This window comes from Lactuca virosa, chromosome 5 (genome assembly GCF_052849685.1).
Source record: "Lactuca virosa cultivar CGN04683 chromosome 5, Lactuca_virosa_CGN04683_v6, whole genome shotgun sequence".
In the NCBI taxonomy this organism is placed as follows: Eukaryota; Viridiplantae; Streptophyta; class Magnoliopsida; order Asterales; family Asteraceae; genus Lactuca; species Lactuca virosa.
The window spans coordinates 201,619,963-201,644,366 of NC_136430.1; the positions used below are offsets into that span (position 1 = coordinate 201,619,963).

General features: G+C 32.5%; 1 protein-coding gene and 1 pseudogene across 4 annotated transcripts; one reads left to right on the plus strand and one right to left on the minus strand.

The window, feature by feature from the left end:
- The first annotated feature begins 13,140 nt into the window (after positions 1-13,140).
- Positions 13,141-17,080, plus strand: LOC145111106 (G-type lectin S-receptor-like serine/threonine-protein kinase CES101; annotated as a pseudogene). The gene is made up of 7 exons (XR_013710170.1): positions 13,141-14,402; positions 14,978-15,085; positions 15,173-15,375; positions 15,472-15,682; positions 15,776-16,013; positions 16,233-16,383; positions 16,491-17,080. The product of XR_013710170.1 is annotated as a G-type lectin S-receptor-like serine/threonine-protein kinase CES101 (transcript).
- Positions 17,081-17,091: 11 nt separating this feature from the next.
- LOC145111112 (protein JASON-like) lies at positions 17,092-20,346 on the minus strand. Of its 3 annotated transcripts, XM_079047412.1 has the most exons (7): positions 19,458-20,343; positions 18,782-19,004; positions 18,641-18,690; positions 18,189-18,538; positions 17,888-18,088; positions 17,668-17,733; positions 17,092-17,345 (listed from the first exon to the last, which is right to left on the minus strand). In XM_079047412.1, the coding sequence occupies exons 1-3, from the start codon at positions 19,587-19,589 to the stop codon at positions 18,683-18,685; spliced, it is 363 nt and encodes a 120-aa protein (XP_078903538.1). In that variant the 5' UTR covers positions 19,590-20,343; the 3' UTR covers positions 17,092-17,345; positions 17,668-17,733; positions 17,888-18,088; positions 18,189-18,538; positions 18,641-18,682. The 3 variants fall into 3 exon arrangements, with proteins under 3 accessions (XP_078903538.1, XP_078903539.1, XP_078903537.1); XM_079047413.1 differs by having other exon boundaries at positions 17,888-18,538; positions 19,550-20,346; XM_079047411.1 differs by having other exon boundaries at positions 17,888-18,538.
- Between the last annotated feature and the right edge of the window lie 4,058 nt (positions 20,347-24,404).

Here is a 24,404-nt window from a genome sequence, read left to right on the forward strand (position 1 = left end):
GCACCTGAGCTGCCAAATGGCAAGAATTTAAGATTGCACAAGTTTAATCGATATGAGTTTGGATTTGTCACTAACCTTGTCTTGTGATTATGGGTTTGACAAACTCACATGGATAAGAACACATACACTATTAACTCTAAGTGTCATAAGGTTTCTCTCCGATTCATGAAAATGATGGTGAGGAAACACTTTCACTAAGTAGATTTTAGCTAGATAGCAATTGTGATATTTGCATTCTCAAAGTCGTTAGTGGAGCGTGTGTGGTTTACCGAGACACTAACATGGACTTGTGAGAAGTGGCAAAGGTCTAAACAATTGAGACTATGATTACGACATCCCTTTTCATAGTTCTAAAATTGTTTAGACACACATGTGAGCTATCTAAGAGAGGTGTATGATTTTGATAAAGCTTTATCAAAACAATCTAGTATCAGAAATCTGAACTTTGGTAAGAAAGTCAGCTGATTTCTGAGTATATGTCAAAGCTAGTGGGAGCATAAGTGTTATGCTAATAATCATCATGTTAGTGGGAGCATGATAATTATGACAAAGGTTGCAAGTTAGCAATGTTAATTATAGAAAACAAAAGTTTCAATTCGTGAGGTTGCAGGGGTTGAAAAAGTTGTTTTGCTATAATTAAGGGAGAGGAAATTATACTTCATTTCAATTCTAAAAGCTTAGATTGAGATTGTAATCGTATTTAATCAAGGATATATATATGAATTTCATGTTGGAATGGCTCAACATAAGGAAATTCTATATATGGGTCCATTATTTGCGTTCTAAAATTCGATTATGATTACGGCATCCCTTTTCATAATCTGAATTTTGAGAACTTGGCAAATTGAAATGGAAATATTATAGCAAAAGACTGGTTTAGTCTTTATGTGAGACATCATGAATCGTGTCCCATATGCTTCGGATATAGGATCGATTACATGTGTTATATTCATCCTTTCTAAAATTTCCCAAATGCCTGGGGCATTATGAAGGGAAAAGGTCTAGAATTGGATATGACTAAAATGATTAAGCAATTGTCGAGGACAATCTAAGGTTTACCAAAGATTGGTTGCTCAAGGACAGTTGGAAGTATAATGTTAATTCTGGAAGGACCATATTGACATAATCTGTAAGGAGGCAACTCTTGTTCAGAAGTGATAGTCAAAATGGAATATGGAAATGTTTCAAAGTTAGAAATTATTCATTCTGTGTAAGATTAGGAAACTTAATGAAAGAAGGATGTTTCCAAGGAGCTGATCTCCTTTGGAATGCTCTGTAATGATTGTTGTCAAGTCTTTCTGACTTCGTGCATAATTGGTAAGACTTGACCCGACCCGGCATGGTCCATTTGGGTTGCATGGCATCATGCATTTGGATAGACTATAATGAGAGAAATAACACTTAAGGTTGGTTAATATATTATAAGTTCTAATATATTAATAAGGTTATTTAATTAGTATTGATCACGAATTAATTTGGAATTAATTAAGTGATCAAAAGGAGACTAATTAAATATATGGGTTGATTGTGTAAATCATTCATTCTTATATATGTGGGCTTGTGATCCAAGATTCCTTATGTTGGACTAAGTCCATGGGGTGACCCATGGATACTCCATGGAGGTTAAAATCCATGGAGCATAAGGAATGGGTAAAGTTATGAGTTACATGGTGTAACCCTAATAGCCACCATATAAAAGAATCCCATGGCTCAAGAAATCGTGCACTAATGTGTGAGTGTGAGGGCTAGACGATTTGAAGGAGTGTTCAAGTTTCTCTCAAGTTATTCCAAGTGTATTTGGTGTTGTGTGAACCATTTGAGGTGTCACACTTGGGGCACTAGGCACTCAAGCTTAATTAAGACATTCTACATCAAAGAGGTATGTATTCTATCTTGTTATATTTATTATTTTGTATGCTAGATTAGGATAATACCTTGGATGTTCATAATTGTATGTATAATAGAGAAAACATAGATCCAAGGTATTTAGGGTTGCATGTACACTTAGGAGTGTTAGAATGCTCATAACCCAACATAAAGTTCATTTTCATCTTTATAATGGGAAAGGAGCTACAAACAACCCAATCAATACAATTTAGATCTATACTTAACCCAATCATTAGTAGTTAGTATAGTCGTTCGCCTTTCATTCCCGAAGATGATAACATTGCACGCCTTCCAAATGTAACGTCCCAAATTTCGAGTCCACAAATTTTGTTTTTAATTAATTAACTTATAAAACCATTTACTGAAAACATTGTCGATATCATAACAATCCATAAAACCATAATAAACATGTCTCAAAATCATAACATCGAACAGTAATAAAATCAGAGTACAATCCAATAAATCTCAAAATACGGAACCAAGTGTGTGTATGTGATGTACTGCTACCGTGCCGGCTCCTTTCCCTTCAACGAAGAGGTACCTGAAACAAAACTGAAAACTGTAAGCACGAAGCTTAGTGAGTTCCCCCAGAATATCACATATCCTACTATAAACATACTGTCAGGCATATCTGGGTGCCCGACCTACCCTGCTAAGCATACCGGTGTGCCTAACCTACCCCCTGTCAGACATACCGGGGTGTCCGACCTACCCCTCCGGTTTATCTCAACCAGTTACGGGGACTATTTCACCCCTACTACTATCACATACTAACACAACATAATCATACTGTTCTAGCATAGTTGGTACTAAACTACCCCTTTGGTCCTATTGACCGGTAATCGGGGACTATTCCCCTTATTACTACCACTATCACCTATAACATATCATGCTAACACATAAACATACCAGGTAGTAGCAAAGCAGACGATTATCACAAAGACAATCATCTCAACTATAATCAACTACTAGTGGGCCGACCTTGGTGCCTTAGACCCACTTCTACTGGAAGGTAACTCACCTCAATGTCGTGTAGTGACTACGTTGTCCTCGTTACGAAAATCGACTCTTCTCGACTCCTCAATCCCTACACAACATCCTTTCAACATTACCATTTCATACTCATAACCCTTACAAGGGTTACTAAATTCATAGTCAAAGTCAAAGTCAAACCCCTGGTCAAAGTCAACTTTGGTTGACTAGACTCGCCGAGTTGGTTCACCAACTCGTCGAGTCCCCACGACCACAAAATGTTACAACCTTGTCCATACTCGTCGAGTCTAGCAAGAGCTCGACGAGTTTACCTTCAACAGATCATCGAAACCTTCTTCAACGGACTCGCCAAGTTCATCCTTGAACTCGTCGAGTTCATCCTCATCCGTATGAAGGTGTTTAGTCTATGACTCACCGAGTTCTCCTTGAAATCGTCGAGTCTGTCTTCAAGTGGTTGGGACATTGCCTTGAACTCGCCGAGTTCCATGATTTCCAGGTCCCAAATGAGCCTAGAAAGCTGAGTGTTCTTCTATCTTAGCATCTGGTCCATCAACAGAAGGATTTGATGGGGAAATACGACCCGACTCGCCGAGTCCCATGAATGACTCACCGAGTCCCTCTTTGTCCAAAACTATACAGTCGATTTCAGTGGGTCTCAAAGCATCTAAACCATAGATCTGATCTCCTATGGTCCATATTGTACGTAAAGTTACAAACTTTACGTTCACGTATGGGCCATTTAGCTCAAAAGGACCTAAAATGGAGTCTTCAAGATGCAAGGGGCTCTTATGGCAATAAAGTTGGCACCTTTATGCCATGAGAACCCTCCTATGTTCCAGATCTGAAGTTATTCCTCTATATAATGCCCCAAACCCGAAGGTGAGTTAGAAATGCCCCAAAAATGACAAGATTCAAGCCTTAAAGAGGATCTAACAAATGGAAAGTCAAGGTTGAAGCTTTTTACCTCAAATGAGCTGGAAATGGAACACAACCTCTGGATCTACTAGCTTCAACTTGAACTCCCAAGCTCCTTCCTCCTTCTTAAGCTTCACAACCACCAAAAATGCACAAACATGGCTTAAGAACACTCAAACAAGGCTAGGGTTTCGGTTTAGGGTCTTCTGGAAGTGAGAGGGACGATGGAGGCTGGTTTGGGATGAGATAAGTTGTTTAAATAGGGTGCAAACCCTAAATATTAAGGTTTCATCCAAACAGATTCTACTCGTCGAGTAGGTCACTAAACCTCCTGGTCAAAATCGAGTCTACTCGACGAGTTGGGCCTCCAACTCGCCGAGTCCCAGGGCAAAACATGAAATTACTTGAATTTAAATACGTACCAGGAACCGGGTGTTACAACAAATCATCCAAAAGGTTGTATAAACAATTGACAACTACAACTTTTACGGTATTTTACTTCCAACATTGATCTTGAGTAATTGTAATAAAACATAAAGATACAACTATAAGAACATCAACAATACGAGTTTTTGAAAGTTTTGTTTAGAACTTTTTTTAATTCTAAAAAGCTTATGGAAAATGAAAAAGCTATATGGTGATTTTTTTTTAACTTAAGCTTTTTTGAACTTGTTAATTCATGAACTTTTCTCAATGATTTAATGGGTTCGATAAATTTTCAAGAAGTTATAAATAAATAACTTAAACAAAGATCTTATTTTATATATATATATATATATATATATATATATATATATATATATATATATATATATATATATAGGTAGAGGTTCATTTGAGACCACATATATTTTGTGAGACATAGGGACCAAATCTTAGCCTTTGATCAAATTTGATCTTGTGGTTCAAAAAAACCCTGATTAAGGCGTTTAATTAAACACTCAAGGGTAGATTAGTCAGCTTTTAATAATATAATGGAATCCCCTGATTTACATGATCGTTCCTTAATCAACGTAACAAAATCAGTTTCGCTCTTTCATCCGGTGATTTCCTCAGATGGTTTTCTCGATCGCAACAATATTTAGATTGAATGACAAGCAAAAAACTTGAGTTTTGTACGTTAATTATTACTCACGTTGTGATGATTTGTGATTTTACAGGCTTATTGAAAGAGATTTCAACAATTGATCATTAGTTCACATCGATTTCAAGCTTTCAAGAGCGACTGATCATCAATTGATTTCTTCGATTTAGATCATTTTCAGCAATCGGAAGTTTCATCGGAATCAGATCTTATCCCCTTCATTTGATGATTTTCAACTTCACAACTAGATTGAAATCGATTTTCACCAAAATACGCTTTCATCAAGCTACATAAATCAATGTTAGCAATTGATCATACGATTCATATCGCTTTCAGCATTTTCAAGCTTCGATTTTGCTTCCAGGTAAGTGCTTTCAACTATTCATCATCATCGTCATCAGATTGAGATCGATTTTCAGCCCCTTCAAGCTTTGATTTTTACTCCTAGATCTTAAATTTCAACAACTGATCATTATTTAAGATCAATTATCAGTTGAAAGCTTTGATTTCAGGATTCAATTATCTATTTCAAGGTTTGATTTTTATTTTTCATTCAATCAATTTGGTTTTTAGCAATAGAACACCATAATAATATATATTTTTATTTGATATTATATTTAGCAATTGTAATCTTTGATTTTTGTTATTCATTAAGTAATTTGTTTTTTATGAATACAAGTTCATCTTTATGAGATTATATATCACATCATGTTATATATCAGATTAATTTTTTAGCTTATCTAATAAGTGAAAGATATTACTAAAATTTCACATCAATTAAATAATATTATTTTCAATAGAATACTATACATACATAAATTAACATCAATTTATGATAATAGTTAATGTATAACATGAACTTATGTTAAGGAATCTCAACAATTATCATCATCATCAATCGATCATGAGGTTAGGATCAAATTCTTTTCACCTTCAAGCTTTGATTTTTACTCTCACAGTCTTATTTTGATAATTCATCATAATATAATCTCAGTTATCGATTGGGGCTTTGATATCAACAGTCAGTCATTATTTCAAGTTTGGTTTTCATTTTGCATTCAAGTAATATGTTTTTTAGCAATAGAACATCATATTAATCATTTTTCTATTTGATATTATATTTTACAAAATGACATCTTTTATTTTCACAGTGCAGACCATACAGATTAAGATATGGATTCAACATATGGCTCTTGTGATTCTAAAAAACTCGATGATGCAGATCATAAACAACATAGACATGTTATACTTGATTACCAATGACAAATGCTTTAGTGGTCAAGATAAATTAAAGAGGGATTCATCAAATCTAAATGAACAAGCTAAGGAATCTACTAAACATAATGCTTATATGGATCTTTTTGAAATACTATCGTTCTGTACAAACAATTCTTTATCAAATGTAAGACCAGATTTCTTATCTTCAGATCTTATAAAATTAGCTAGCCATAAAATGTGATTTTCAAATTATCAGGATTTTATATGGTATAAAAATACTTATGATAGATTTTTTATGGTACAAACATGAAATATGATGTTCAAACCATCATGATTTTAGAATACCTAGAATTACAGAAAAAGGAACATACGTTAACTTTCATACCAATATAAACAATGTATTATAACTATATTCGATTTCTAATCAATCCTTTATTATGTAGTATAAAAAATTTATAATAAAGTTCATTCTGCTACAACATTCTAAAACATGTAAAATCATAATACCTAGAATTACCTAGAATATCATCTATGAGCCATAAGCCTGTCATATCATAATACCTAGAATTACGGAAAAGTAGAAACATGATTTGAGTGTTTTACTCTCAAATCAGGTGTTTTATCAATTTAACTTCATCTTAAATCTATTATCATTTCAAGTATTTGATTTCAGCCATCGATTATTAATTTCAAGCTTTTGGTTTTTTCTGTGCATTTGAGCACATGTTAAATGAAGATAAGCAAGCAAAAACAACGTATCTTCGAGTTATTTTGTGCTCATTCTATAAAATTAATGAGGTATGTACATAACTATTATTGTTCTTGAGCCAATTCTCTTACATTATATATGCACTCTATTTGTTTGATGAAAGTCATGAATGAATAAAGAGTTTGATGTAGAGTTTGATATATCACTCTTTCCTTCCCACCCTTAAACTTTGTTACTGTTTAATGATATTGACCCCAAAATTCCAAGATGATTTTTCTTAACTAGTGATGACTGGTGTACTTCTTCTTTTTGTCAGTGATTGAAGGACATACAACTGTCATCGATGCAAATGTTCAGTGCATATGTTGGAAGAAGCATATCATCCATATCTTGCCACCATTAATTAATGATGAGAACTTCAAGAAGCATATTGACATGTTGGTTTCAATGGTGTTTGGTCCGAGTTAAAGTAACTAAGAAGTTGATGGATGATGAGGACTTGGTTCATCTTTAGAATCGAATATGTTATGAGGATGTTGGTTTAATTTACTCCCTGCACTCTCTTTATTTCTTTCTTGATGAAATTGTTCTCTACATTTGTGCAACTTTAAACATTGTTATTGCAGCATATATATATCTTAATACCCATCAAACCCTTGTCACAGTGTAAAGTGGTACATACAATTATGAAATTAGCTAAAACTTTCATGTTTTCTATCATTACAAATTTTTAGGTAAGTCTTGAGTAGAACTGTAGAGAATGTGGCTCGATAATAATTTCCTGGAGAGTCTCATTCTATGTAGTGGGGTGTTGTAAATTTGCTTATATTTTTTTCTTGTTTGGTTTCAAGTGATGTATTTGAGGTAATTGAATAAAACGATAACACTATATTCTAAGTTTTTACTTTTACATTGGTATTTACAGATAAACTGTGCATTTTTTAATTTTCTTACATATATATATTAATTGTTATATTCTAGTTCGATATTTGATGTTCATATAATCATTTAGTGTTACATTCTATTTAGAATGTTCTACATCTACAAACAACCTATAGCATTATTCTATAAGAATATTAAGTTGTAACTTAAATATATACAACCTAATTAAATTATTCTGTTAGAATGTTATGTATATTCAGAATATTAAATATAACATTAGAATCTTATGTAATATAAGTTCATATTATATGTTATAACATAATTTAGAATATTACACTTTAATATCGGAATATTCCATACAATTTCATAATATTACATATCAATTAACAACATATTATTAAATATTGTAACCTTGTGATATATTTTTTATAATACAAACTTGAAATTTGGTTTTTAATATATGAGGTTTTTAGAATGCGTTTCAACTTCCAAAGAAAAGTTTGATATTTATCCTAAAAGTATTCATTTCATTTTATAAACTTATATATTTCTTACTGGTTTAAAAAGTTCATTAGTCTAGGTTCCTACATATTATTTGGTTTCCTACACACTTGAAGGGAATGATGGTCTGAATTAGAATATTTCATCTTATAATATAATATTGCATCATATTACAATCTTTCAGATTATTACACATTAACATTATAAACTTTTCTTTTCTATAAATAAATTTTTTTCTGTAGACTATTCTATATATTCCTTTAACACTAGAAATTGTAAATTCAGAATATTACATAATATTACATATAATATTAGAATCTTACATAATGTAAGTTAATTGTACAAGTACAATATAATTTTAGAATACTATACTTAAATTTCATAATATTACAAATAACTTCATAATATTATATATATTAACAAGACATTATAAAAATATTGAATATTTTGAATAACTAGATTAATATCATATCATTGAGTATTAAAAAAGCCAAAATTTAATTAGGCATTGTTGTATTAGAATATCTAGCATATAACTTAGAATGTCATAGAATATTATTCGATTAAAATATTTTACATATAGATTATAAAAACCTATAACTTTATTTTATTAGATTATAACCATCATACATCATAAACTACAACATTCTAATGATTTTAACCATCATACACTCTACTTATAAAATTTACCTTGAATAGTGACTTAAATTCTAAAAAAGACATAAACATCAATTCACCATAACAAACAACATATAAAATTATTCTATTAGAATATTATACATATACTTATTATAACATAAAACATACAATATTATTCTGATGAATTTTTTTACATAAAGACTTTAATTTTAAACTCGTCTAATATGTGAAAAATATTACTACCGTTACACAACATAAACTACAAAATTACATGTATTACCATTTAAAACATAACTATTGTTCAACTACAATATTGTTTTATGAAATATTCACCAATCTTTAAACATTCAAACCATAACACTATTATTTACCAAGCATTCAACCATACATGTTAATCAAAATATAGAAAATATAGCCAATATTCAAAGAGAAAAAGACTCCAAATTCATTAACCATTAAATTCTTGCAAATATTTTATCAATTCGATCAACAATCTTCATTTCACTCAACAATCTTCATTTCACTGCATCGCTTCATACACCAGGTTAAGATGCTTTAGTCGGTCAGATTTTGCAAACTCCTTAGCTTCATCAATTAGTTTATATGTAGGTTACCATCCAATTTGGCCGCATCATGAAAAGTAAAATCAATGTAAACAAATATTTATCAGAACAAAATACCCAAAATATACAGACTACAGTTAAGTAATAACAAAAATCAAATGTTTTGTAACATTCTAAGAATTTCATTCACCGCCACACATTTCCAAACTTCCATCAATTCTATTTTTGGATACCTTCTTATGCTTTTTTTTCCATCAATCTCTTCCCGCTTCATCTTATACCAAGTTTCTTTATCAAGATTTCCAAATGATGTAGGTTCTTCAATATTTTTTTCTTCTTATTTTATCTGCATTCAAACATATATCATAACTTTATTAAAACTAAAACAAATGCATTATTTCCATAACTTAATATAAAATCAAATATAAAAATATGTATATTCTGAGAATAATCAACATCGTGAAAAGAAGAATATAACACTTAATAATATGTTAACATAGAGTATTTATGTCAAATATCCATATACATTAATGTGTTTAATGTTATACATTGTCCTTTATTTCACGTTCTGATAAAGATCTATCACTTGAATTATCATTGTTTTCTTAATTTTAGTATCAAATTAAAAACATATTTTGCTCTTGATTGAGTCATTCTTGTCATTTGATATGCATCAAAACATACATCATGCTTCTACTAGAACAAAATACTAGAATATTCACACTAAATACCATAAACCAGAATAATACATGAATTTGTTTATAAAATACTTTATAAAAACTAGAATATTGCTATTATAAAGCGTAAACTACATTCTAATAATAATCAACATCATAGACTCTCCAAATAAAATATAAAGAACATTTCTTTGAATTATACATAAAGTTATGATAAAATAAACTCTAGTATATTATAGTATTAACATTATTAACCATATACTTCATTTTATTAATAATTAATATTATACATTCTCCTAATAAAGTATAAAGAACTATTCTTTGAATAATACATCAAGTTATGATAAAAGAAAATATAGAATGTTAAATTCTTCTACAAATAGAGTTTAACTTTACACAATAAAGTCATTGGTGTATAAATTAGTTCTGATTTATCAAAGTAAACAGTAACATCTGATTGATCAATAAACTAATATTTGAAACCAAATTTATGAAGTAACATCTAACTTAACAAATCAGAATACCTAGAATATTAAGTTACCAAACACTATTTTACTAATATTTTTACTCGATCCTCGAAATAATCAAACAAAGTAATATCTATATCAAATTAAGAAGTACATTATGACTTATTAGACTATCACGTAATAACAGTTCATACTTTAAAATATATAGGATTTTGTACTGTGTGGAAGTTCAAGGTTTATATAGAAATCCAAGACTTTAACTGGTTCAAATATGTAGAATATGCTATCACACATTCAATTCATTGAATATTTTAGAAATTAATCATCAGTTTGCAACCTGTTTAGCAAAGGACTATTATACTAACATATGCAAAATATTGCACACTCCACAGAAAATATGCAGAATATATAATATATTATATTAACATATGTAGAATACTATACATTCCACATTATAATTTATAGAATAATAAAAATATCACACATTCATATTTTAAAATATCTAGCATATTGTACTTCATGGAATTGCAAGGTTAATGTAGGATTACAAGGTGTTTAACTGGTGCAGATATGTAGAATATTATGCATTCTCATTACAAATTCATAGAATCAGTAGAATATTAGACATTCAAATTTCAAAATTTAAAGAAAGTTATATACAAAAAGATATATCATGGTTTATTCACATTTCCTTTAACTTCATTGACACAGAAAAAAGAAAATTCTAGTTATTTGGAGTAGATATGAAGTGAAGTAGAAAAAAGAGATATTATATGAGAATTAGAACCTGAATCTGATTATGTTGAACTAGTCATTCTTGAGATCTTGATCCAATTTCTTTGATTCTGTAATGTTAGGTGATTGAAAGCTTGATTAGGGAACATAATCAGAATCACAAAGTAGAAAATATTAATCAGAGTGAATAAGAGGATTTTTAGGGTTCTTCAATCGTAAATCTCTCATGTAATCAGAATAAGGTTAATCACAATGTTTAAGCATGATAGGAATTTGATGGTTGAAAGAAAAACTTAATCTCGATTTACCAGTTCTTCAATCGAGACTGTAGATCAGGAAAAAAAAAAGGATTTTTAGTGTTCATCGAGGCGGAGGGTTTTGTGCGTGAGAAAAATGAAGAAAGGTTTGAATCATGATGTAGATAAATTATACTATCATACATTACCTGAAATGACTTAAGCTGAAGCCGATTCTGCATCCATTTGTTCGAATAATAAATTTGGATTTCTTTTGATTCAGGAACAATTTGTGCTCGAGCGATTTTAGAATCAAAATCAGAATGAAAGGTAAATAAAATCAGAGCATTCAAATTCGAATCTGAAGGAAACATAAGATGTTGATGATCAAGATTGAATCAAACGAGATTGAATCAAATGGATTTTAGTGTTCGTATCGAGGTTAGAGTTTTATGAATCAGAATGAAGAAGATTTAGAAGTACACTGCATGTTTTTTATGACCTGAATGAAATAGATTGTAAAATTCCATTTCTGCCCCTCCGTGCCTTATTCTAATCCCAGAGTTCCATTTAATTACAAAAATGTCACCGCCTACTTGTGGTTCCTTGTGGTTTAATCTGATTTAATTTAAGTCTTTGATTATTCAAGATGAGTGGTCAAGATTTGGTCTCCTTGTCTCACAAAATATTATTGTCTCATATGAACCTAACCCTATATGAACCTATATATACTATTGTCTCATATGAACCTATATATATATATATATATATATATATATATATATATATATATATATATATATATATATATATGAGACAAAATACTATTGTCTCATATGAACCTCTATATATATATATATATATATATATATATATATATATATATATATATATATATATATATATATATATATATTTTAAAAGACTATTATATTAAGAAGATAAAATAAGTTTTTTAATTTTAAACTCTTCTACTAAAACTACACGAAAAAACACTCTTTATTATTGATGATCGATGCTCTAACGAATACTTTATAGTAATTTACATAAGAGTGTCTATAGATAACACCAAACCAAAAGTTGGGTATATTTCTTGTTTTGTTTTTTATGATCAGATTGCTTTCTAGAGCATTTAACATGAAAAGATGATCTTGTAATATATTATATCTATAATAAATTTTAAATACTACAATAACATATAATTATATTTATAGTTATTTTAGGGTTAGTAAATTACTAAATAATGCATAGGCTAATTGACATCAAACAGTGACAACATATTGTATCATTTACATATTTTATTCTAAATTCCCCCCAATTCAATGTCGATGGACTGCCGCGGACAAAGACATTGGCAGTTATTGCATCAGCTTTTTCGGCCGTGAAGGACGCGTAGTAGTCCGATGCCGACATTACTTGTGATTGGCAGATATAGGTGGTCAGATGGGCTGAGTGCCGGTGCTGCTGGTATGGAACTATGCTGTTGAAGGGTACTTGGGTAGTGAAGGAGAACTACTCCGATGGTGTCATGATGACCGGCGATGAGGAAGCCGGTGTTTTGACCGTCTCTTTCATGGTATACATTATTAAAATGATTTTTTGACTCTGTATTTCTTTAAAGTCCATAAGCAAAGCGAAATAGTCGATGTTGGCTGCTGATTTATCAAAACCCTATAATAACGCACCGAAGTCTAAAAATTTAAACTCAAGTAACTCTATTTCCTTTGAATTATTGAAGAATGATAACTCTCGTCTTCTTTATAATCCTACATACGAACCTAATCATAAACTATTTTCCGGCAGTTGGTGTTTCAACGATCAAAGTTGGAGACCAACTCAACCTCACTTCTCAGCTTCTTTCCCCTGGCAGGCGCTTCACGTTGGGATTCTTTACCACTTCCGCTACCAGCAAGCACACTTATTTAGGAGTTTGGTACACCAGGAACTCCAACGAAAAAGTATGGGTAGGAAATCCATCCATACCGATCATGTCCAGCTCTGTGGTCCTCATGATCAATCCTGACACTGGGAAATTGATCATTTCCTCGAGAGGAACAACTCTTGTAAATATATCCGATTGGTCCTAGTTTAAATTTGGCAGCAACTCTTGAAGACAACGGTAATTTTCTGGTGAAAAACAAGCTTGACAGCCGGACTCTGTGGAAGAGTTTTGATTATCCAAGAAACGTTCTTTTACCAGGTATGAAACTCGGGGTGGACCTTAGGACGGGGAGGAGCTGGAACTTAACTTCTTGGATCAGCTATGAAATCCCTGATTCGGGTGCTTTCACCCTGAGTTGGGAACCCACTGACAAAGCATCTCAGAGATTTGTGATTCGAAGAGGAGGCCAACCCTACTGGACCAGTGGGAATCTAAATAAGCAAAGGTTTCCAAACATGTTTCATTTGAATGGTCCATATGGCCGATATACGTACAATCTCAGTTTTGTATATAATAAAGAAGAGAGATACTTCAGTTTCCATGGTATTAATGGTGTTCAACCCATTTGGGTTTTAAGTTCCGGTGGCTATGTTCATGATGTTGATAATGCTGCAGTTTGGACTCCTGCATTCTGTTATGGGTATGATTCGGATGGGTGTGTAGCAGATTCTAATACGCTTCAGTGTAGAAGCGAAAATGATAAACTTAGATACTTGAAGGGGGATTTTGATCGACACATGACAAGAATGTCGTATGATAGTAATACAAGCCTGAGTATGAGTGATTGCATGGTGAGGTGCTGGAATGATTGCAACTGTGTGGGATTTATCACAAGTAGCAACGGAACTGCCTGTGTTACATGGACCGGGATCAAATCAGTTGATATCTTTTCAATCGAAACGCCAATGGACTCTGCGGAAAAGTATGTGTTACTTTCTCCAAATCTGGGTAAAGGTAAATAATGGTGATCATTAATTCAATGGATTGTGGGTTATGTGTTTGTATGTTGTATGATTCAATGGTTTGTGGATTACTTGTTATTTATTTTTACTGCTTTAATCCAACATACTTTTAAACTTTTGATTCGTATTGATATTGCCCATATATTGGATTAGAGAGGAGGGAAGTAGTCATGCTCTACCAATCATTCAACCCACTGCCACATGTGCTTCTTCTCTATCCTCTCTCTTCCATCTTTTCCAACCCACAACACATGGAAATCCTATCTTTTCTAACCCACTCAATTAAAAAAAATACAAAACAACTAAGGTACAAGTCTTAAAACACATGATATAGGAGAAATAGAAAGAGAGAGAGTAGAGAGAGAAAGAGGACGAAATGGGTTAGTGAAGTCATATAAACAACCCACCACTCTCAACCCTCCAAACTCACTTAGGAGGGAGTGGTGTCTTGGAGGTACCTCCTACCCATTTCACCATGACTCCCTCCTTCCTTATTGATAGATAGGTTAAATTTTAAAGCATTTGAAGTTTTAGTAAGGGTAGTGGCTTCAACATCATTATATGCAGGAAATGCTAAAATCAGGATTTGGGCACCGGCTGTTGCTGCCAGTGTTTTACTTTTCTTTTGCCTTGGTCTATTTTGGTATCTTAAGAAGAGCAAGCTTAGAAGAGAAGGTATGACACTTTAAGCTTAATTTGGTATGATTGTGTTGTATATAATGATTTCACTTTCTTATAAGCCATACATGACTTTGATTGAAGAGGAAGAGAAACAAAAGATAGAGGATGAATATTTCCTGGAGTTGATAGCTTCAGACAACTTCAAGGATGCAAGTAATCTCGAACGCAATGGCAGAAAAGGAAGCGACTTAATGGTGTTCAGCTTTGCTGCTATAGTTGCAGCCACAAAGGACTTTGCAAGTGAAAATAAGCTCGGACAGGGTGGTTTCGGACCTGTTTATAAGGTACTTTATCTTTGAGATGGATCTTGTTTTCAGAACCGTTAATAGTTTATTCCTTACCATCTAAACAAATGAGATATTATGTACTTATGAGAAAAGGGGAAACTTAGCGATGGACAAGAAGTTGCAATTAAAAGACTTTCAAGGACATCAGGACAAGGGCTTGTGGAATTTAAGAATGAACTTGTACTTATTGCCAAACTTCAACATACAAATCTTGTCCGTATTCTAGGTTGTTGTGTTCATGGAGAAGAAAAAATGTTAGTTTATGAGTACATGTCCAACAAGAGTTTGGATTTCTTTCTCTTTGGTAAGAAAATATATTAAACTATGTTTATGATGATTGGAATTAATTCGAGATATATAAAACTGCTTTATTTGAGTTGCTAAAACACTTGCATAGAGGAAACAAGAAAGGCGCTGCTAGATTGGCCGAAACGATGGAACATCATCGAGGGGGTCGCACAGGGCTTGCTTTATCTGCATAAATACTCAAGAATGCGAGTTATTCACAGAGATCTGAAAGCAAGTAATGTTTTGTTAGATGAAAGTATGAACCCCAAGATTTCTGACTTTGGTATGGCGAGAATATTCAAGGAAAATGAGACCCATGCAATGACAAATAGGGTGGTTGGAACATAGTAAGAACACTATTTCTCCCTCACTTATCTATGCTGGATATTTGTTACATAGTCAATCTGTTAAAATAGAGCATTGGGTGGGGGCATATTATCTTTTAATTAACATCAAAACTATATGAAAGAGGTAATAAGATGGGATCATCCAGACCTTGATATATACCTTCCAAGGGTGACGTTTAATTCTTGAAGTACATAATCTATGTGGAATATGTTATGCAGTGGTTACATGTCTCCTGAGTATGCAATGGAAGGAACTTTCTCAGTGAAGTCTGACGTCTTCAGCTTTGGAGTCTTGACCTTAGAAATCGTGAGCGGAAGAAGGAATACTACCTTCTCTCATCTTGACAAGACTGTAAATCTAATCGGATACGTAAGTTTAGCTGAAATATGAATTTATTTTACGCCCATTCTATTAGAAAATTAATTCGTTTGACCTGAAAAGTCGAAGTATGATTCAAGATTTTGAAATGGTTTTAGGCATGGGAGCTATGGCTACAAGGGGATGCATTGGAGTTTGAGGATCCAACGCTAGCCAATAGTCATGTCACACACAAATTGTTGAGGACTACCCATGTGGCACTTTTATGTGTACAAGAAATTGCATTGGAAAGACCCGTGATGTCGGATGTGATCTCTATGCTTAACAATGATACGATGTCTTTACCTGCCCCAAAACAGCCAGCATTCTTGTTTGGTAGAACTATATTGAAGTCAACATTAGCTGAAAGAAAGCCTCAGGACTGTTCTCTGAACAATATGACCATTACTTCAATGGAGGCTCGATAGCATATCATAGTGGTTTTTAACTAATCGCTAGTGGTACTAAAAAAATTGTCTTTAGAACTTATCAAAATTCTATGAAAGTGTTTAAAATAATTACTTGGATTTTTCCTGGGTGCTTTAAGTCATGGGTTGGTCGCCAAACTTGTATTTAATTATATGTATGCCGAACTTGGGCGGTGCAACCAAGATCCTTGATGGCCACAGTTGCTTTGATGGTGGATATTTGGTTTTGATAGAAAGTGATAGAATGGAATATCATTTTCTGTTTGACTGAATTTTTAACATGTTTGCTTGCACTTTTGAATTGGATATAAACTAGGGAAGAACCCCGCTTTGCGGGGATGGAAACGCCAAAGAAGATGGACAAAACGGGAATATTTACAATAACAATATCTTACAATAAGTTTATTTTCATTTCTGCTTCACAGGTTCCCCTTTGCAAATGGGACACAAGTTCTTCATAGACAACCATTTCTTGATACAGTCAAGATGAAAACCATGGCCACAAGCTTTTAACATCCCAATATCATCCATATTCGCATACTCTTCCTGAAAATTTTAAACCAAATCAACTAAATATATATAATTTTTTTTAACATTTTAATGTAAAAATTGAATTCTTATAAGGCAAATGACACATGTGGCTTCATCTCGTATTTGATCTGAAGAACAATAAATGGATTCTTGTACGTATTTTGCTTAAAATCTATAACTAAAATATGTACAACGGATGGCTGAAATGTCTTTAAAGTCTTCCCAATGGTAATTTTCTAACATGTAAGAGTTATCAATGTGTTTAAAAATTCTAACAAAACAATTTTAGAATAACTTCATAAAACTTCCTAAAAGCAAAATTTATTCCATTTCATACCTTATTACCATGTGCATGTATGCTTTCAACTTCATCTTACTCATTTTTTCAAACTGATGAAACCATCTGTTGCAAATAAACAGAGACATATAGATTATTTATTCGCAATTTTAGCATGATTAAAAGATATTTGACAACGAAAGACAATAAATGCATTACTTTTATATATACACTCAAACATTTAATTGCATTAGATTTCACACACATAATAGAACCTTACCAAAGACCGTTCCAGATTTTTCCCCAATTTGAAAGCCTTCACTTTTTGAGCTGAATCCTTATAGTTACCCCATCCTTTAACTTCTCCTTGGTTTCCAATCTTTCATTATTGTTACTCTGGACAATAATACCCTTCGTAGGTAAAGAGAGTTCGGGATCACTTTTAGGCAGTATAATAATAACTATCACCTGTCAAGATGAACTGTAGAAACAACTTATATCTCTTTCTCTTGTGAACTAAACATATATTTGAGTTTGACCCCAAAAGTCAAACTTTGTGATTGAGGAGTTTCTTTATCAACCTGCTCAAGACCTTCTTCAATTGGTGGTTCTAACCGAGAGCAAATATCAGGGTCTACCCCTGAATACACATACTGCAATCTAATATTTGGATTCTTCCCAGATTACTTGGTGCTAAGCACAGGGACCATTTATGTAATTTTTACATTTATTTATTTATTTGCCATTCTTAGCTAAGCGTGTTTTCAGAATCTAAAAATAGTTGCAGCCTGCAGTATGACACCAAGCTGCCGGCTGTAGTTTGAAGGTTGACACTGTTCATCAGAAAGCTACAATCTTGTTTGGATTCATCCACTTTTAACTTTTTCTTGTGTTTTCCTCATGGCATGTTCGTAAACGTTCGTAAAAAAAGCTGAAAAAAACGATTAAAAAAATATGAATTCTTTATATAAAAATTCATATCTAAGTGTCTGACTATTCATATTTTTAATAAACGGAATGAACGCATGCTCACCAAATGGCCTGCTTAAGTTCAAATTATCTGACCTTTTTTATGCTATATAGCTACAGAAACACAAGTGCATCAAATCAGATTATTTAAGTAGACCGTGAAAAGATATCTTAGTATTTTTGTGGGTATGGAACTATGAATTACCTAATTGGTGATTGTGTTGAAGAATCTGATTCAGTCTCCCATTCTTCAAAAAGTTCAGATCAGGTTGCTTCTCTAATGTTTTTTCAGTAGTAGTGTTTGGAATCCATGAATGAAAGGTTGCTTCCATATCCCCATTTTGTGGTTGTGAATCTGTAAATTTCTCAGGGTTTCGAATTTCATCTGGAGTTTGGGGTAAAGTGCCACAAGCTTTGAGAAATTTTGCCTGTAATGTAAGAGTTCACTCATTAATCTCAATGCTTCAAGACGTATTATTGAAACATTCAGTCATCTTTTGAACTTAATACTCAAACTCTATGTATAGCATTTCCGGTTACTTTTGGCCTTTTAGAGACATCAGACATGTCTTTCTGCTTAACTCTCGTATTGTCATTTGCACTTGAATGTTGACGTTAAAGTGAGTGACAGATACTTGAGCCTATCATAGCATTACACACATAATTACCTCAGCCCTGAGTCCATCATCGGAGAATGGAAAACCATCTCTAATGCAACAAATAAGTTATAAATCAAAAACAGTAATTCGTTCTGATATATGATTGCCTAATTCACTGAGACAAGAGCAATTAAATCAAACTTCATACTGATTTAAAATGAAGATCTGATGACATCTCTTTAAAGAAAAGCAATGATATGAAAGATAAAGCAGAGAAATCACCTTCTGGAGATAGTACAGACCACAAGCCGATGAAGACGAACAGTGAATCCCAAATTTAACAGTAGAAATTAGCCAAGTCAACAGTACTCTACCTTTGGATGGAGTATCGCCATCAGGCGCCGTCACATGCATAAATTCTCCTTCAATATCAGTTACATATCGCGAGATAAACGTTTCCTTCTCCTCCTCAACAATAACCACTGATCCTTCCTGAGGCGGGGAAGAGTACCGAAGCCAGTCATCATCAGCTTCAACTGCACTCGAATCATTAACTTTGCATCCCTTATCGTCCACCGAACCGTCAACATTGCTAGGGTCGAGTAAATTAGAGCTTAATGGGCGGAATCGCTTCTTCGGTTGTACTTTCTCCGGGATCGGTAAAGCAGGTTTAAGGATGGGTTCCGGTTGTAGAGCTTCATATACTTCTTCAATGTATGATGCTTCTTCTTCGGGTAGTGGTGGTGGTTCGGGATCTTCGTCGAGATACTCTTCGTGCACGGGCCGATGAAGACGAATCACCGGTGCTCACAGTCGGTGAAGGGTACACCGATGCATTTCGTAGAGTCGACACCTCCGACTGGACGCCACCGCTGCCGTCTTCGGTGGTCAGCACCATCTAAGGGGGCAAACAGGATAGGGTTTATACTTTGCAAATCAATTGTCGATATCAGGCGAGATAGAGAAGAGGTGGGAGACGAAGATGGTTCTCGAATGAGGAGAAATTAAATGGGAAGTGGATTAGGCTGTGGGAAACACGTGGAGTAAAGGAGAGAAAAACGGGTGGAAGGATAAATCGGTGAACACAGAAAGAATACGCGTGTCCAAGAGACCAAAATTGAGTTTGGTCTGTGTAATCCACTACAGAAGATAAAAAAAAAAAAAAAAGACAAATAACAAAAGCAAAGAAGAAATGAAAATGAAAAACAAAAAGGCAGTCAATCATATCAAAGTCCTGTTCATAGTTGTTAATTAGTATATATATATATAATTCCATGTGTATTCGGTTAAACTTTTGGTGATCATATGTTTAAATTTTTGCTTGCTTTCAATTTTGACAGGCTCAGCCCACCCTCACATTTTGATTTTTTAAATTGAGGAACACCCTATTTTTTTTCTTCACCAAACTAATAATTATTACATTTAGTTGATGTAAAATTATAACTAATTCTTAAAATTAAACCAAACTAATAATTATTACATTTAGTTGATGTAAAATTATAACTAATTCTTAAAATTAAATCATTTAATGTCTCTACTCATTTTTACCGGTTTGTATAAAATTAGTTATATTTCTAAACAATTTTAATCAACTATTGGCATGATTTATTAATATTTAATTTTCTTTGACGATGTTTTAGTTCTATCATGATGATTATTTAAATTATCAACCCTTGTTTGTAATGTAACATTATTTGATTTATAACTTTATGTTTTTAACTATTATTATTATTATAAATTAATTTAAATCAACTAAATTGAATTTTAGTTATTACAAAAATAGTTTTTAGATATCTTTTAGTTAATTCGACTTTTTGATTTAAGTTCTTTTACATTTATCGTATTTAATATGGTCCTTTTAACTATTTTAAAAAATACACGTTAAATTTTTAAAACTCTGTTTGATATTTTAGTTTAGGTTTTAAATGTTACATTATATTTTTTTATTTATTAGATATATTAATTTAGGTTATGCATTTAACATTATATTGAAATCAACAAATTAATTATATCATATTGATAACTCAAGAAGTCTTCCATTTATGATAATGATTGTAACTAACAACATATTTTAGTTAATAAATTAAGTATATTATATTGAAATATGAAAAGTTAGGAGTTTCAAATGGATGTGGTGATTGATAGATTTAGGTTCTTTTAAATTTATGGTATTTAATATTTTCCTTTTAACTATTTTAAAGAAATATACGTTGATCTTTTTTACAATTTTATTTGATATTTTATTTTAAGTTTTAAATTTACACTTTATTTTTGGATTTATTCGATATATTAATTTAAGTTATGCATTTAACACTATATTGAAATCAACAAATTAAGTATATCATATTGATAATTGAAGAAGTTTATGATAATGTTTTGAACTAATAACATATTTAAGTTAATAAGTGAAGTATATTATGTGAAAATATGAAGAGTTGACAGTTTCAAATGGATGTGGTGAAAAGAAAAATATTTCATTTATAATAAGGTATGATGATATGATGATATGATGATTGTTGGAACATTTCACTAATATCTGGCCTTTAAAACGGAGAGAGTGGTGCCATAAAAGTTGCACTCCCTTCACTCTCACATAGGCGGCACGTCATTTTTTACCACAAAAATGTGGTTTCATGCCACACCCAAGGAGTGGTTTCATGCCACACCCAAGGAGTGGTGCCACACTTGAATTTTTTTCATTTTAATTAAATAAAAACTATATTTTTAATAAAAACATAAATTTCATTACTTCAAAATAAAAATAACATTACATTCGATTGCTTCAAAAAATCCTAAATACTTCAATAAAAAAAAACACTAGAAATTTTAAACCTACAAACTTAAAAAACATACATCAAACGATTAAAAATAAAACACACTATATGAAGTCGTCCTCCGAGAACTCGTCTTCCAGGTCATCATCGGGACCCAAATTGAGGTTAATGTGCTGAATCTCGTAAATCTGTTCCACCAAGTCCATAGGAAGATTATGAAATGTTTCATTGCAACGAACCTCTGCTCTCTTTTCAATGTACCCGTCGCCCCCAATTTCTATTGCTTTTGTAGCGGGAATGGTTTCCTCCTCATCATACTCACATGTAACGCCCGCAGATCCGGGCTAGTCAATTTAGAGACAATAAGCATCAAAAATGAGTTTTTGATGGAAGATTATTTAGAAGGGTTAACCCTAACCAAGTTGTAGTATATGTTACAAGGGTTCAGTACATATAAAGAACGTCGAAATCCGAGTTATAACGAAGAAGTTATGACCCGTCGAAGTTTTTTGGCAAAAGCGGCACGGCACCGGGAGACGTAAATAGTGAACTTACGATAGAAGACTCTTTAGCCTTAGTAATCTAAACAAAAGTCGTAGAATATGTTAAACTGAGAGCGTCCATAAAAAGAATGCCCAAATCTGACTTCGTATGAGGAAGTTATGAATTTTCTAACATTTGGCATAGCAGTGCACAGTCCGAAACTCGAATTTTAGTTCGAGCGGTTTTTGGCCTACGCGACCTAAATGAGAGTTGGAGATCTTATTAATAGGAACTCAACGGTAAAAAGACAGACAAAAACAGAGTCCGTATATAGAAGTTATGAATTTTACGCGGACATTTAACAGTATAATCTCCTCCTACTGTTAAATTTAAGATCGGTCGAGAATTAGCCGACGGAGTCTACATGAAAGTTTTAGATCTTATTTTTACCTACGCGCAGATATAAAGAATGTCGAGAGTAGAGCTCGTATGTTAAAGATATGGACGAAACTTGGTCCCTACACTTCGAGCGCGATAAATTCGATACAGTTTTGTAAATCTGAGGTAGAATGAGAATTAGCTGACGGCGTCTAAATGAAAGTTGTAGTACTCGTAAATACCAACGCGTGGATATAAAGAACGTCAAAAATGGAGTTCGTATGAACGAGTTACAAATTATAATAGCATATTTATGTATTAAAATAAAGTATAAATCATATATACGTACACATATATATACACAAATGTATATGTCATTAGAAAGGTATCGACGATGCGGTTATTATAAGACTAGTGTTGAGTACTTTCGACATTAGTTTAGTAAAAATATCGTTAAATCTATTTAAAATAGTATTATGAATGGGTGTTTAGTCGTTTATATAACTATAAGGTCATTAAGTAATTATGGAGGGTAGTTTTTGTAAATTAAATTACTATAAATAAGAGGCTTGGGCTCTCATATTTGTTGCACCATTCTCTTGATTCAAGAGTCTTTCTCTTCTTATCCCCCGAGCATTTCGGTCCCTCGTGATTCGACTTCTCTTTCTATAGTTTTAGTATAGTAAGGTGAGCGCTGAAGCGGTGCACGAATCTTTCTTAGAAAGATTCAGCGACGAAGTTCTGCCCCTGCAGAGCCCGACTCCTAGCTAAAACCCCCTTGTAAGTAAGTTATGCTTACCCTATTTTAATATAGCTTATATTTAAAATTAGTATTGTTATTATAAACTTATAATAAATATTTGAGCTATTATTATATAAGTGTCGTTATAATATCTTTTTAACTACTCGCGGTACGGGGAATCTGGTTTAAAGGGCTGCATAGGGTTCTTGGATTTGAGAAGTGCTATATGCCAAAATGGTCCTGCCCTCCGGTGTTTTATGTCTGGCCCCTGTCTGTACATAGTGGTTGGAAAGTATTGTTTAAACGCTTATATAATAATAATAATAATAATAATAATAATAACAATAATAATAATAATAATAAGACTAATAATTAGTCACGGTAAATATTAGACTAAAATCTAGTGGTAATAATACTAGGTTTCATCGAAGGAAATTATTTTAAAGTAAACGAAGCGCTGTCCGAGTATCGAGTCACCACCTTATCAAGTGTGTGCATATTATCTGAATACTTGCTGTCTATGATGGATGAATGATTTTATACATGTTTTAAATGATTTAAATATATATTTATTTTATATCTACAAATATGTTGGGATAAAACATGGGTAGATAAAATAGTTGGTGTGTGATGAAATAAAATGATGAGAGATATGTGATGATATGAAGGTGATGATAATTAGGTGATGGATAGGTGATGATGAATCGATGATGTAGGATGAAAGATACTATAACCTTGTCCAGCAATTTGGAGATGTAGTCATCTACCAGAGTATAGATGGCGACCACGGACTATTATAGACAACCCCGTGGAAACACCAGCAGGCTCACAACCTGTAGGTGATGAATTACG